Here is a 12,333-nt window from a genome sequence, read left to right on the forward strand (position 1 = left end):
ACATCAACTGTCCTGTGTCCATTTATGCTTCTGTAAGACATTTTTATTGATGGTTATATGAGATACATATGTTTAGAAGCAATTTTCACATAGTAGTTGTATCCAGTTTGGAACAGAAGTGGATACAGACAGAATCCCATATTCCTGTCTGTTGCAAGGGGCTACTAAAATGGCTACAAAAAGACAAACATGTAAAACAAGAAAAGCATAGATTCAGTTGAATTTTATTTGTTCATCAATATTTCTTTATGTTTGATCTATATATGGTCACTTCACCTGCTAGTAACAACAGCTAAATTCCATCCAATGTAAACCTTCTGGTTCTCAGAACTGGAATTTACTTGCTGACATAATCCTGGATATATGACGTCAGAATGTAAAACAGGATAGTCATGGATGGGATACAACTGCCTCTGCAGAAGAAGTCTGAGAAGTAATATGCAAGAGAAAGACAAAGACTGTTCCACTGAGAGAGAGGGGGGTTTGTGAGTGTAAAAGGAGAGGGAGAGGAAAAGGAAGGGGGATGCAGTGAGTAGTGAACCTGTGTCTATTGAGGAGCAGAAAGAAAGCAATGATACAGTTGGTAGGGGGAGACTAGAAGAGAGAGAGAGAGAGAGAGAGAGATAACAAAGTGGTGTTGGGGAGGTGGGGGAGGGAAAGGGATTGTAGTGTGTGATGAGGAGTAGTTTGATTGACTGGGGGGAGAAGGGGGGGATTAATGTAACAAGCAGGGGAGTACAATTAATACACACACTAATGAGTGACAGTCCAGGTGAAATGAGGGGATTCCACTGAGATGAATGTCTGTCTTGGAATTGGTTTCATGTATTTTGAACACCATCACCATCACAGAATTTCTAAGGTCTTCCAAACAATATCAGTGGTATAGATATCCACCAGAGAAAAATCTCTGTGAATATTTAAAGAGCAACAGTATTGAATCACCAATTTAGATTTAGAAGAAGATCAGGATGATCTACTGAAGTCTTTGGATTATGATTCCCAGCCATCTTCTGCACCAAAATGTCTCCAGTCTCAACAAATTTGGTAAAGATGTCATTGCAAAGCTTATTACATTGACCGAGGACATTTGCAGTACGGTTCATGGCATCTGCATTCTTCTACGTTCATCCAGGTCTTTTATTATTGTGCAGCACAACATGTTTATGACAAAATTTGACTTCTACAGAGAGAATAGCCACTTTCTCCTCATTCATAAGGCTCCTAGGTTGATTTTTTTCACAAAGCTCTCCACAAATGCGAGAAATGGTTTATCCACAAATTTATGCTTTTTCTTGGGAGTGTGAGGAACATTTCCCCTGTCTTTCCTTCTCTTCTCAGCTCCAAAACACAATCTTCAACTTGGTCCCTTCCTTTGTTTCTTTCCATAACTTTATAAACATGGATGAAATGCTGATAAGCATTTTACCAGACATCCTCACAATTCTGCCAGCTTACCATCTTATTTACCCACAGCCCTGAATATAACAAGAGTATCTTTCCTATATCGTTGAAGTATGTTATATATATATATGTGTGTGTGTGTGTGAGAGAGCATGTTTATACTCGAAATACAACATTGTAACACTGGATAAATAAAATGTAGTGATAGCAGCTAGTTATCACATTCAGATACCTTTTTTTTTTTACTATAAATAAATTGATGTTTACAAGTTATTTTCAGAATGGAGCAACTCTTCTCCAACTAAACTCTGTGAATGTCATGGAAGAATCTACTAAATTGGCTGATTTTGTTGACATAAGAAAGGGCATCTGGCAGTAAAAAAAATATCAGAAAGGGTAAACATGATAAGTATGGTTACTGTCAAGGGGTCAAGGATACAATCACTCTTTCAAATGGATAGATGCATGTGCATTTAAGGTACTTCTGTGAGAGAATGATTTACCACAGGTGTCACAGTGAAATGGCTTCTCACCTGTATGAATTCGTTTGTGTGTAGTTAAGGTACTATTTAGAGAGAATGATTTACCACAGGTAACACAGTGAAAGGGCTTCTCACCTGTATGAATTTGTTTGTGTGTAGTTAAGGTACTGTTTACAGAGAACGATTTACCACAGATATCACAGTGAAATGGCCTCTCTCCAGTATGAATACGTTTGTGATTAGTTAATTGACAGCTTTGAGAGAAAGACTGACCACAGAAAACACAGTGATATGGCCTCTCTCCTGTATGAATACGTTTGTGTTTAGTTAAGTGACTGCTTACAGAGAATGATTTACCACACGTAACACAGTGATACGGTCTCTCTCCTGTATGAATATATTTGTGACTGCTTAAGTGACTATTTTCAGAGAATGATTTACCACAGATATCACAGTGATATGGTTTCTCTTGTGTGTGAATTCGTTTGTGTGTAGTTAAGGCACTGTTTTCAGAGAATGATTTACCACAGGTATCACAATGAAATGGCTTTTCTCCTGTATGAATACGTTTGTGTGTAGTTAAGGTACTGTTTACAGAGAATGATTTACCACAGACATCACAGTGAAATGGTGTCTCTCCTGTGTGAATACGTCTGTGTCTTCTTAAGTTACTATTTTCAGTGAATGTCTTGTCACAGATATCACAGTCATATGGTCTCTCTCCCGTGTGAATAAGTCTGTGTTTTGTTAAGGCACTGCTTTGATAGAATGATTTACCACAGGTAACACAGTGAAATGACTTCTCACCTGTATGAACACGAATGTGATTAGTTAAGTTTCTGTTTGCAGAGAATGATTTACCGCAGATATCACAGTGAAATGGTTTGTCACCTGTATGAATAAGTTTGTGCTTAGATAAGCCAGTGCTTTCAGAGAATGATTTACCACAAGTATCACAGTGAAATGGTTTCTCTCCTGTATGAATACGTTTGTGTGTAGTTAAGGTACTGTTCACAGAGAATGATTTACCACAGGTAATACAGTGAAATGGCTTCTCTCCTGTATGAATACGTTTGTGTGTAGTTAATTGACTGTTTTGAGAGAATGATTTGCCACAGGTAACACAGTGAAATGGCCTCTCTCCTGTATGAATACGTTTGTGTGTAGTTAATTGACTGTTTTGAGAGAATGATTTGCCACAGGTAACACAGTGATATGGTCTCTCCCCTGTATGAATACGTTTATGTTTCATTAATTGATTGTTTGCAGAGAATGATTTACCACAGATTTCACAACAATGTTGTGATTTTCCTAATTCTTTTGACATTTCTCTTAGGGATACAAACAGACCCAACCCTTGAAGTTTCTCACAGTAATAAATTTTGTCGCTTATCCTTCGTCTCTCACCACCTTCTTGTTCTTGTTATAATTTATTCCTTAAAAATATTTCAAGTATTATCAACTGTGATTTTAATGATATCTAAAATCGTGGAAACACCTTTGCAATTATATTCAAGTTTAATTAGAATGCAAAAACACCAGATAATGAGATGGAGAAATGGTGCTATGAATCTTCAATCAGAGCAAATATTTCACAGTAATTCCAGTCTAGATTTATAGCAGTTGGGTTATTATACTTGTTTTCTAAAACATTTTCTTTTAGTCTTTAAAACATGGTAAATATTCCAGATGTATCCAATGTTAAAAAAGTTATTCTGTGCCAATGTATTCTGTTAATCTGAAATAATAAAGAAACAGTATTAGACATAGAGGAGAGATCAAAATGGAAAGGTTTCAATATTTCTTTGATTAACAAATGACATCATTTAACATTGGGTGAAATCTAAAAATTTGTAAACTACAACTACACCTTCACATTGTGTAACATCATATATGCAATGTGTGTAACGTATTTGAGGACATAGTTGACACATGCGAAAACTACCTTCCTAGTTAGCCTTCCTTTGATGTTGCTGCACCTCTTATGTGTCTATAACTTACACTGGGTACATCTCATAAATATATATATATATATATTTTTTGTTTTTGGATTTGGTTTGCAAGATTCTTTATGTAAGTTCCTGTGTTGAAGCATATTCCGTTGTATCTGGGTAGTCATTCTCTTTTAGTGCCTTATAATTTAACACACTCACTGGTAAAATTTCCACTTAATTCTTTTTCTAAAATTTTTTTTTTTTAATGATGCGGTCAATTCCTGGGGTACCGTGGGGGAAAATAAATCTGAAAATTCCCCGCCAAAACGGAGAAAATCCATCTTCGCTAAATTTTCTATGAACCGAATGGCCACATGAGCCGACCATGCAACACGGACTTAAAAACAATGAAAACATCAACGACACTAAAACGTGGTTACTACAATAGGTGCAGAAACAAAGCGAGCATTCGTCAAGGCAGTTGGTTCGAAAACAGCCATCTCACTTTGTTCAATATCATCCTTCTATCATATTGCTGGGCCCACGATTTGTCTCTGAAAGACATTTCTCATAAGGTCCACTGCAACAAGAATACTTGTGCAATTTCAACTGTGAATTGATTTTACGGACATAAAATAGGAAATTATCCCGTGTTGTCTTTAGAGTGTGTCATTAGATCTGTTCTTTGGTGAAACTTAGTCTACTTAGGAACATTCTGCTCAACATGGCTCACTGAAGCGTAGTGTTGTGTGCTCTGGAGTAAAGCAATCTGAATTAGATATGACCAGAGAAGCTAAAGAGATGGGGGTGACAGCACGGAAGACCACAGTCCCTCGGGACCCACGAAGGGTAATGCTGAAAACCTGGACACCTTCAGAGACGGGATGGGCGGAACAGAAGACTCAATCCACGGTGTAAGTATTCCCGGATTTCTGAAAGCCAGATAAGAGATCCGGCACGTACGATCAATCGATAGATAGGTGTGTATATCTTACCTGTTATGCTATACAAATCAATATTTAGTGTGAAAATATATTTAATCACACCAAATCTCCGTAAAAACATCATTATTCTTTCGAGTCAAGCACGTTGTATAGGAAACGGAAGTGCGGTGTGTCATGTGACAGAAGTAACTCCACCGCTCTCTAGTATATAAAACCAAAAATACGAAGAATAAGGGGGGGGGGTGAAATAATAATATTTCGATGTAAATCACCATGGTTACTGTGGCTAATATCAGGCTCTGATAGATGAACCTTTATTGTCAGCGGCGGTGGTGATGTTCTGAAAGATATATTTTATACTTCATTTGGCGAGCTGGCAGAATCGTTAGCGAAATGCTTGGCGGTATTTCGTCTGCCGTTACGTTCTCAGTTCAAATTCCGCCGAGGTCGACTTTGCTTTCATCCTTTCGGGGTCGATAAATTAAGTACCAGTTAAGCACTGAGGTCGATGTAATCGACTTAATCCCTTTGTCTGTCCTTGTTCGTCCCCTCTATGTTTAGCCCCTTGTGGGCAGTAAAGAAATAGGTATTTCGCCCGTCGTTATGTTCTGAGTTCAAATTCTGGCGTCATTTTGGTGGCCGGTCGATGAATTGAATACCACTGAAATCTCTCCAATCTATAAATATATCATCGTCTTTTAATATCCATGCGGGCATCGGTTGAAAAGGAATTGCCAGTGGGGAAGCAAATTTCTTTCGCAGGAGAGTTCCGGATCCCACTTAAGAGCTCATTTGCACACAAGCAAATGTGAGCTCAACGATCAAACTAATGTATCAGCGCGTAACAATCGATGGGCGATGAAATAAGGTCACGTGGTTAATGAATGACCATACTTTTTTCTCACTTATTAATGCTTGTTCTTTACTTTGTAAAAGAGTAACGGGAGAGGGTTGCTAGCACCCTCTATCCACATCTTTACCATACGGGGCCCCTAACAAAATCCGACAAAAGGTATAGATGCAAATCTATCTAATTACTTGTCTCCTAAACTCGGCGGTGATCGGTCGACTTACAACACTGTTCTTCGTCATGAGTTTACTTGGTAGAGAGTTTAAGTTGACAAGGTCAAAGTGAGCTCTGATTGGCTTCATGCAGATGAGTTCATTGCTGGGAGCCGGAACTCTCGTCAGAAAAAAAAATCGCAAGCCGGAACGCTGCACCAGACACGAGAGGCTTCAACAAAGTTTCCGTTATCCAAATCAAGTTACGAGGTTTTAGACGGCGCAGGACTACAGTTGAAAACACTTCTCTAAAGTGCAAAGCTGTTGGAGTGAAGCTAAAGCGAAACGTCTGAAACACATATTCTAGACTAACCCATTGCGCCCTGACGTCTTGAATCTTATTTGACCATATACGTGGCTTCCTGGTGCATACCACCGGTAGAGCGGTACAAAGATAAATAAGCTATTCACCGGTACAACGAGCTCAAAGGGATACTGTCCTTAAAGGAAATTTTTATTACAAATATCGCTGTGCGAAGTTGTCTCCCTTACACAGATACAGTCTTGGATAGGATTTGTATGAAACAGTGGTCTCTAACCATTTTAATACCACGGACAGGCTTCATGCCGGACAACCTTTCCGCGGACCGATAGTGGCGCACATGTATAATATAGCTGAAACGAAATGTTTTGAACACACAAACTCGAGATTAATGTCCAGAAAGGAAGATTTAATTCTTACAAATCTGAAAATTAGTTGAACATTATTACAAATAAATAAATAAATATATACATTTACTGTAAAATGTACTCACAGTTATGGCAAATAGTATAGATAGACATCAACGATACACTAATTATAAAAAGATACATTAATTATGAGAAAATGTATTCATTATAAAATGAACTTACAGTTACAATAGATAGTAGAGTAGATGAATATCGAATATTTAAACAAATCTTTTTAAATTCAAGTCCAATATTCAATTTAATTATAATATAATTTGAAACAAGTTAATTATTTCTTTGCAGCCTGATAGCAACTTGTGGTAGGGGTCCTCTGATATAAAATACAAAGTTGGTAGTTGATCTTATATATTATTACATCGTCTGTCCTGTGTACATTTACAGTTCTAAAGACATTTTTATTTAAGGTTAGATAAGATACATAATTTTAGAAGCAATTTTGACATAGTAGTTGTATCCAGTTTAGACCAGAAGTGGATGCAGACAGAATCCCATATCCCTGTCTGTTGCAAGGGGCTACTAAAATGGCTACAAACAGAAAAACATGTAAAACAAGAAAAAAATAGATTCTGTTGAATTTTATTTGTTCATTAATATTTCTTTATGTTTGATCTATATATGGTCACTTCACCTGCTAGTAACAATAGCTAAGTTTTATCCAGTTGAAACCTGGTTCTCAGAACTGGAGTTTACTTGCTGATGTAATCCAGGATAAAGAATGTGAGAAGGTAAAACAGGATAGTCATGGATGGGATACAACTGCCTCTGCAGAAGAAGTCTGAGAAGCAATATGCAAGAGAAAGACAAAAACTGTTCCAAAGCTTATTACATTGACCGAGGACATTTGAAGTATGGTTCATGGCATCTGCATTCTCCTTTATTCACCCAGGTCTTTTATCATTCTGCAGCACAACATGTTTCTGACAAATAGATGCATGTGTAGTTAAGTGATTTCTCCAAGAGAATGATTTACCACAGGAATCGCAGTGATATGGTCTCTCTCCTGTATGAGTACGTTTGTGACTAGTTAATCCATTTGTCTGAGAGAATGATTTACCACAGATATCACAACGATGTGGTTTTTCTCCTGTATGTATAAATTTGTGTTTAGTTAACTCACTACCTCCAGTGAATGATTTACCACAGATATCACAGTGATATGGTTTCTCTCCTGTGTGAATACGTTTGTGAGTTGTTAAGTCACTACTTCCAGAGAATGATTTAGCACATACATCGCAGTGGAATGGCTTCTCTCCTGTATGGATACGTATATGCTTAGTTAAGGAAGTGTTTAGAGAGAATGATTTACCACAGGTATCACAGTGATATGGTTTCTCACCTGTATGAATACGTTTGTGACGGATTAAGTGGGCATTCAGAGTGAATGCCTGGCCACAAATACCACAGTGATATGGTCTCTCTCCTGTATGAATACGTATGTGTGTAGTTAAGGCATTGTTTACTGAGAATGATTTACCACAGGTAATACAGTGATACGGTCTCTCTCCTGTGTGAGTACGTCTGTGGTTAATTAAGGCACTGTTTTGAGAGAATGATTTACCACAGGTATCACAGTGAAAGGGCTTTTCACCTGTATGAATACGCATGTGTGTAGTTAAGGCATTGTTTACTAAGAATGATTTACCACAGGTAACACAGTGATATGGTTTCTCTCCTGTATGAATATGTTTGTGTTTAGTTAAGTGACCGTTTTGAGAGAATGATTTACCACAGATTTCACAGTGAAAGGGCTTCTCACCTGTATGAACACGTATGTGATTAATCAAGTTTGTATTTACAGAGAATGATCTACCACAGATTTCACAGCAATGATGTGATTTTCCTAAATCTTTTGACATTTCTCTGAGGGATACAAACAGACCCAACCATTGAAGTTTCTCACAGTATTAAATTTTTCCCTTATCTTTCTTCTCTCACCAAAGCATGCAATTTCCTTCTTCTTGTTCTTGTTATAATTTATTCCTTAGAAATATTTCAACTGCTATCAACTGTGATTTTATTGATATCTAAAATTCTGCAAACTCCTTTGCAAATATATTCAAGTTTAATTAGAATGCAAAAGCACCAAATAATGAGATGCAGAAATGGTGCTATGAATCTTCAATCAGAACAAATAGTTCACAGTAATTCCAGTCTAGATTTATAGCAGTTGGGTTATTATATTTGTTCTCTAAAACATTTTCTTTTAGTCTTTAGAACATGGTAAATATTCCAGATGTATCCAATGTTAAAAAAAATTGTTTTTTGCCAATGTCATCCATTAATCTGAAATAATAATGAAACAGTATTAGATATAGAGGAGAGATCAAAACGGAAATGTTCCAACATTTCTTTATTGATTAACAAACGACATCATATAACATTGGGCGAAATCTAAAAATTTGTAAACCACAACTACACCTTCACATTGTGTAACATAACATATATATATATATATACATACAGGCATACCTCACCCTACGTCATTAATTGTTTTCAGAAGACACGATTTAAGTCGAATTAACTTGTCTCTAGGCTAAGCATGGCCAAATTTACTTCTCACTATGCTAAACTGATAATAAGCATCCCCTGACAGCACGGAAGGCCACAGTCCCCCGGGACCCACGAAGGGTAAAGCTGAAAACCTGGACATCTTCAGAGACGGGAAGGGCGGAACCGAATACTCAATACACGGTATAAGTATTCCAGGATTTCTGCAAGCCAGATAAGAGATCCGGCACGAACGATCAATCGATGGATAGGTGTGTATATCTTACCTGTTATGCTATACAAATCGATATTTAGTGGGAAAATATATTCAATCACACCAAATCTCCGTGAAAACATACAGAAACACATTATTGTTTATTCTCCCGAGTCAAGCAGGTTCTAGCGGAAACGGAAGTAGGGTGTGTCATGTGACAAAAGTAAACCTATCGCTCTCTAGTAAATAAAACCAAGAATGCTGACACGTGATTGAATGTCAGTTTCTTCCGAGAGATCGAAAATGCCTCGTGGAAGACCGGCTGCACAACAACTTATTGTTCCTGAAAACGAAATCCTCGATCGTCAATTAATATCAGAGGAATCTTGGAATATTAGTGAATTATGCATCAGTTCAAGACACAGAATGTTGGAATGGTGTGCGCGCCGTCGGCTTATTAGGAATCAGTTTACCTGCGACGATTGTCTAGTACCATGCGGACTTATTACACGTTGTGACAGAATTGATGGCAAAGAATGGTACTGCAAACACTGTAAGAAGAAGAAATCTGTTCGTTACGGTTCCTTCTTTGAAAGGAGCCACGTTCCACTCTACAATCTCGTGTTGCTTATTTACTACTGGTGCAAAAACATGCACAGCCACATTATAGACGAGTGTTCTCTTAGCCACACAACCGTGGTCGAATGGAGCAATTACTGCCGCGAAATATGTGCCGATTGGCTTCGGAAAAACCCCGTGGAAGTTGGTGGTGATGGTGGTGGGGACAGTAATTATGTACAGGAACTTCTATGGCGGAAATCAACCCCGAAAGAAAAAACATTTGTTTATTTTTTGGTTGCCATTTCTGAAGTTTATAATGTCGAGTAGGTGAATTTCTAGACCCGCAACTCGGCGAGGTCGTGTTCACTGAAAATAGATATATTTTAATGAAATTTTCCACATGTGTGGTAAGTAGCTTGCTTACCAACCTCATGGTTCCGCGTTCAGACCCACTGCGTGGTGTACCTTGGGCGAGTGTCTTCTACTATAGTCTCGGGCCGACCAAAGCCTTGTGAGTGGATTTGGTAGACGGAAACTGAAAAAAGCTCGTCGTATATATATATATATATGTGTGTTTGTGTTTGTCCCCCCCCCAACTTCGCTTGACAACCGAGGCTGGTGTGTTTACGTCCCCGTAACTTAGCGGCTCGGCAAAAAGAGACTGATAGCATAAGTACTAGGCTTACAAAGAATAAGTCCTGGGGTCGATTTGCTCGACTAAAAAAGGCCGTCCCCAGCATGGACGCAGTCAAATGGCTGAAACAGGTAAAAGAGAGTGCAATATATTCAAACATCTGGCGCATAACTGAAGAAAATTTCATTAATAAATATCTATTTTTAATGAACAAGATCTCATTGAGATCATCATGCAGTCCTAGAAATTTATCTGTTGAATTTCATTATCATTTCCATCGACAAAGTTCTTCTCTCCATGCACAATTGTTTCTTTTCTGCCTGTCGTTTTGGACTCCGTACCGTCGGGTAATTCTGCAAACCATGTTTTGGAAAAAGAAAAAAACATTTTAAACTTATAAGAAAAAATTCCGTCGCATGCAGTTTTGGTGGGGTGGGGGAAACACGTGTGTGATTTATTTATAAACAGCTAATTTTTTTTCTATCTGAAAAGAAAAAACAGATTTGTTTATTTAAAAGTAATATTTATAAACTTTAAATTGAACTTCGGGTAGAGACGGACTATATGTAATCTGAACCTTTCCCCCCCTTATTTATTAATTTTTTTCACGGAATCCCACGTTTTAGGCTATGGAGATTCCGATTCTGAAAAGAAATTTTTTGGAAAATTTCAATCCCTCCCCCACCAAGCAGGCTATTTACATGCTAGAAATAACAGCGGAATCTCACAAAACTAGGGTTAGGGTTAGGTTTACCCTGTGGATCTATATAAAAACCGGGGGGGGGGGGGGGGAATCGAAATTTGGAAATTTTTTTTTCAGAATCGGAATCTCCATAGCTTAAAACGGGATTCCGTAAAAAAAAACAAGGGCGGAAAGGTTCAGATTACATATAGTCCATCTGGACCCCATGTTCAGTTTAAACTTTATGAATAAATATATTTTTGCATTATTCATTATTGGGTTCAGATTACATATAGTCCATCTGAACCGGGATCAGTCAGTTTAATAAACAGACGTACGATTAAAATCCTTCTTTCAATATTACATAATGGTAGGGGATATTTGGCTGCTATTTTAGCAGATTCAATGACCATGTCGAGACCTCCCTGTTGATTCAGTGTTCGTAATTCGTCGAATTATCTCCCTTCGCATGATTGTTGCCTACCCATCTACAAAATTCTTCACTTTCAACTACTAGAATGTTCTGGGAAACTCCCTTACAAAAGTAGCTCTCAAACCTACAGGTTTTCTCTTAGTCTTTCTTCACTTAGAGCCATTCACGTCTCTGCTGTGTCGTATCCATTTCTTCTCTCATTATTACATTTCTGCTTTTCCTGCAAAGACTACTTGATTCTACTATTTTTACAACTTGTTTCCATAATTTGTAATTATAGATCTAATTAAATAAACTCTGTAAATCAAAGGAAATTAAATATATTTTTATGTAACAATTAGTTGATTTATTCCTTTCTCCTTTTGTACAAGAAATTTTGTTATTTATCCAACGGGCAGCCAGAACTCCAGTAGTAACATATCCACACTTTGGTAATCTTCCAGGTTCGAGGGGTAAAAGAAATATTCAAGGGAAATAACTTCAGTCTTATATGTATAGAAATATATATCGTCCTATTCAGTTGCCCCTCGAAACTGGAAGATTACCTATACATACATACACAAGCATATATATATATACACACAAATCCATGCACAATATGAGAATTGTGTCCCATGTGAAGGGACAAAGACGGGACATATAGTGTGTGTGTATATATATATATATATACTGCACACGTAGATTTACATACATCCAGCAACTTAATAGGACGATATATATTTCCCTTGAATATTTCTTTTACTCCTCGAAACTGGAAGATCACCCCACACCTTTCCACCAAACAATCTACACACCACTACACTGTT

The 12,333-nt window shown here is 37.5% G+C and overlaps 2 protein-coding genes across 2 annotated transcripts in view; both read right to left on the reverse strand.

Annotated features, from left to right (window-relative positions):
• The window catches only part of LOC149130629 (uncharacterized), a 36,570-nt gene extending 27,153 nt beyond the window's left edge, over positions 1-9,417 (reverse strand). The window contains exon 1 of the mRNA XM_089344574.1: positions 9,291-9,417. The gene's annotated coding sequence lies outside the window, so the exon portion shown is untranslated. The remainder of the gene's footprint in view (positions 1-9,290) is intronic.
• On the reverse strand, positions 209-9,428 carry LOC128247000 (uncharacterized). The gene is made up of 5 exons (XM_089343821.1): positions 9,291-9,428; positions 7,399-8,799; positions 6,935-7,041; positions 4,554-4,691; positions 209-3,305 (listed from the first exon to the last, which is right to left on the reverse strand). The coding sequence occupies exons 2-5, from the start codon at positions 8,370-8,372 to the stop codon at positions 1,846-1,848; spliced, it is 2,679 nt and encodes an 892-aa protein (XP_089199947.1). The 5' UTR covers positions 8,373-8,799; positions 9,291-9,428; the 3' UTR covers positions 209-1,845.
• Between the last annotated feature and the right edge of the window lie 2,905 nt (positions 9,429-12,333).

The sequence above is a fragment of the Octopus bimaculoides genome, chromosome 28 (assembly GCF_046866305.1).
Source record: "Octopus bimaculoides isolate indiv1 chromosome 28, ASM4686630v1, whole genome shotgun sequence".
Taxonomy (NCBI): domain Eukaryota; kingdom Metazoa; phylum Mollusca; class Cephalopoda; order Octopoda; family Octopodidae; genus Octopus; species Octopus bimaculoides.

Bases quoted from the DNA above. Each gene is read 5' to 3' on its own strand.
- LOC128247000 (XM_089343821.1), bottom strand. From the start codon at position 8,372: ATGTCAAAAGATTTAGGAAAATCACATCATTGCTGTGAAATCTGTGGT. The intron at 7,042-7,398 runs GTGAATAAAGGA...TTCTGTTTGTAG, and splicing joins CAGAATGATAAAAGACCTGG to CCATTTTAGTAGCCCCTTGC. The intron at 3,306-4,553 runs GTGAGCCATGTT...AATTATAACAAG, and splicing joins GCACACAACACTACGCTTCA to AACAAGAAGGTGGTGAGAGA.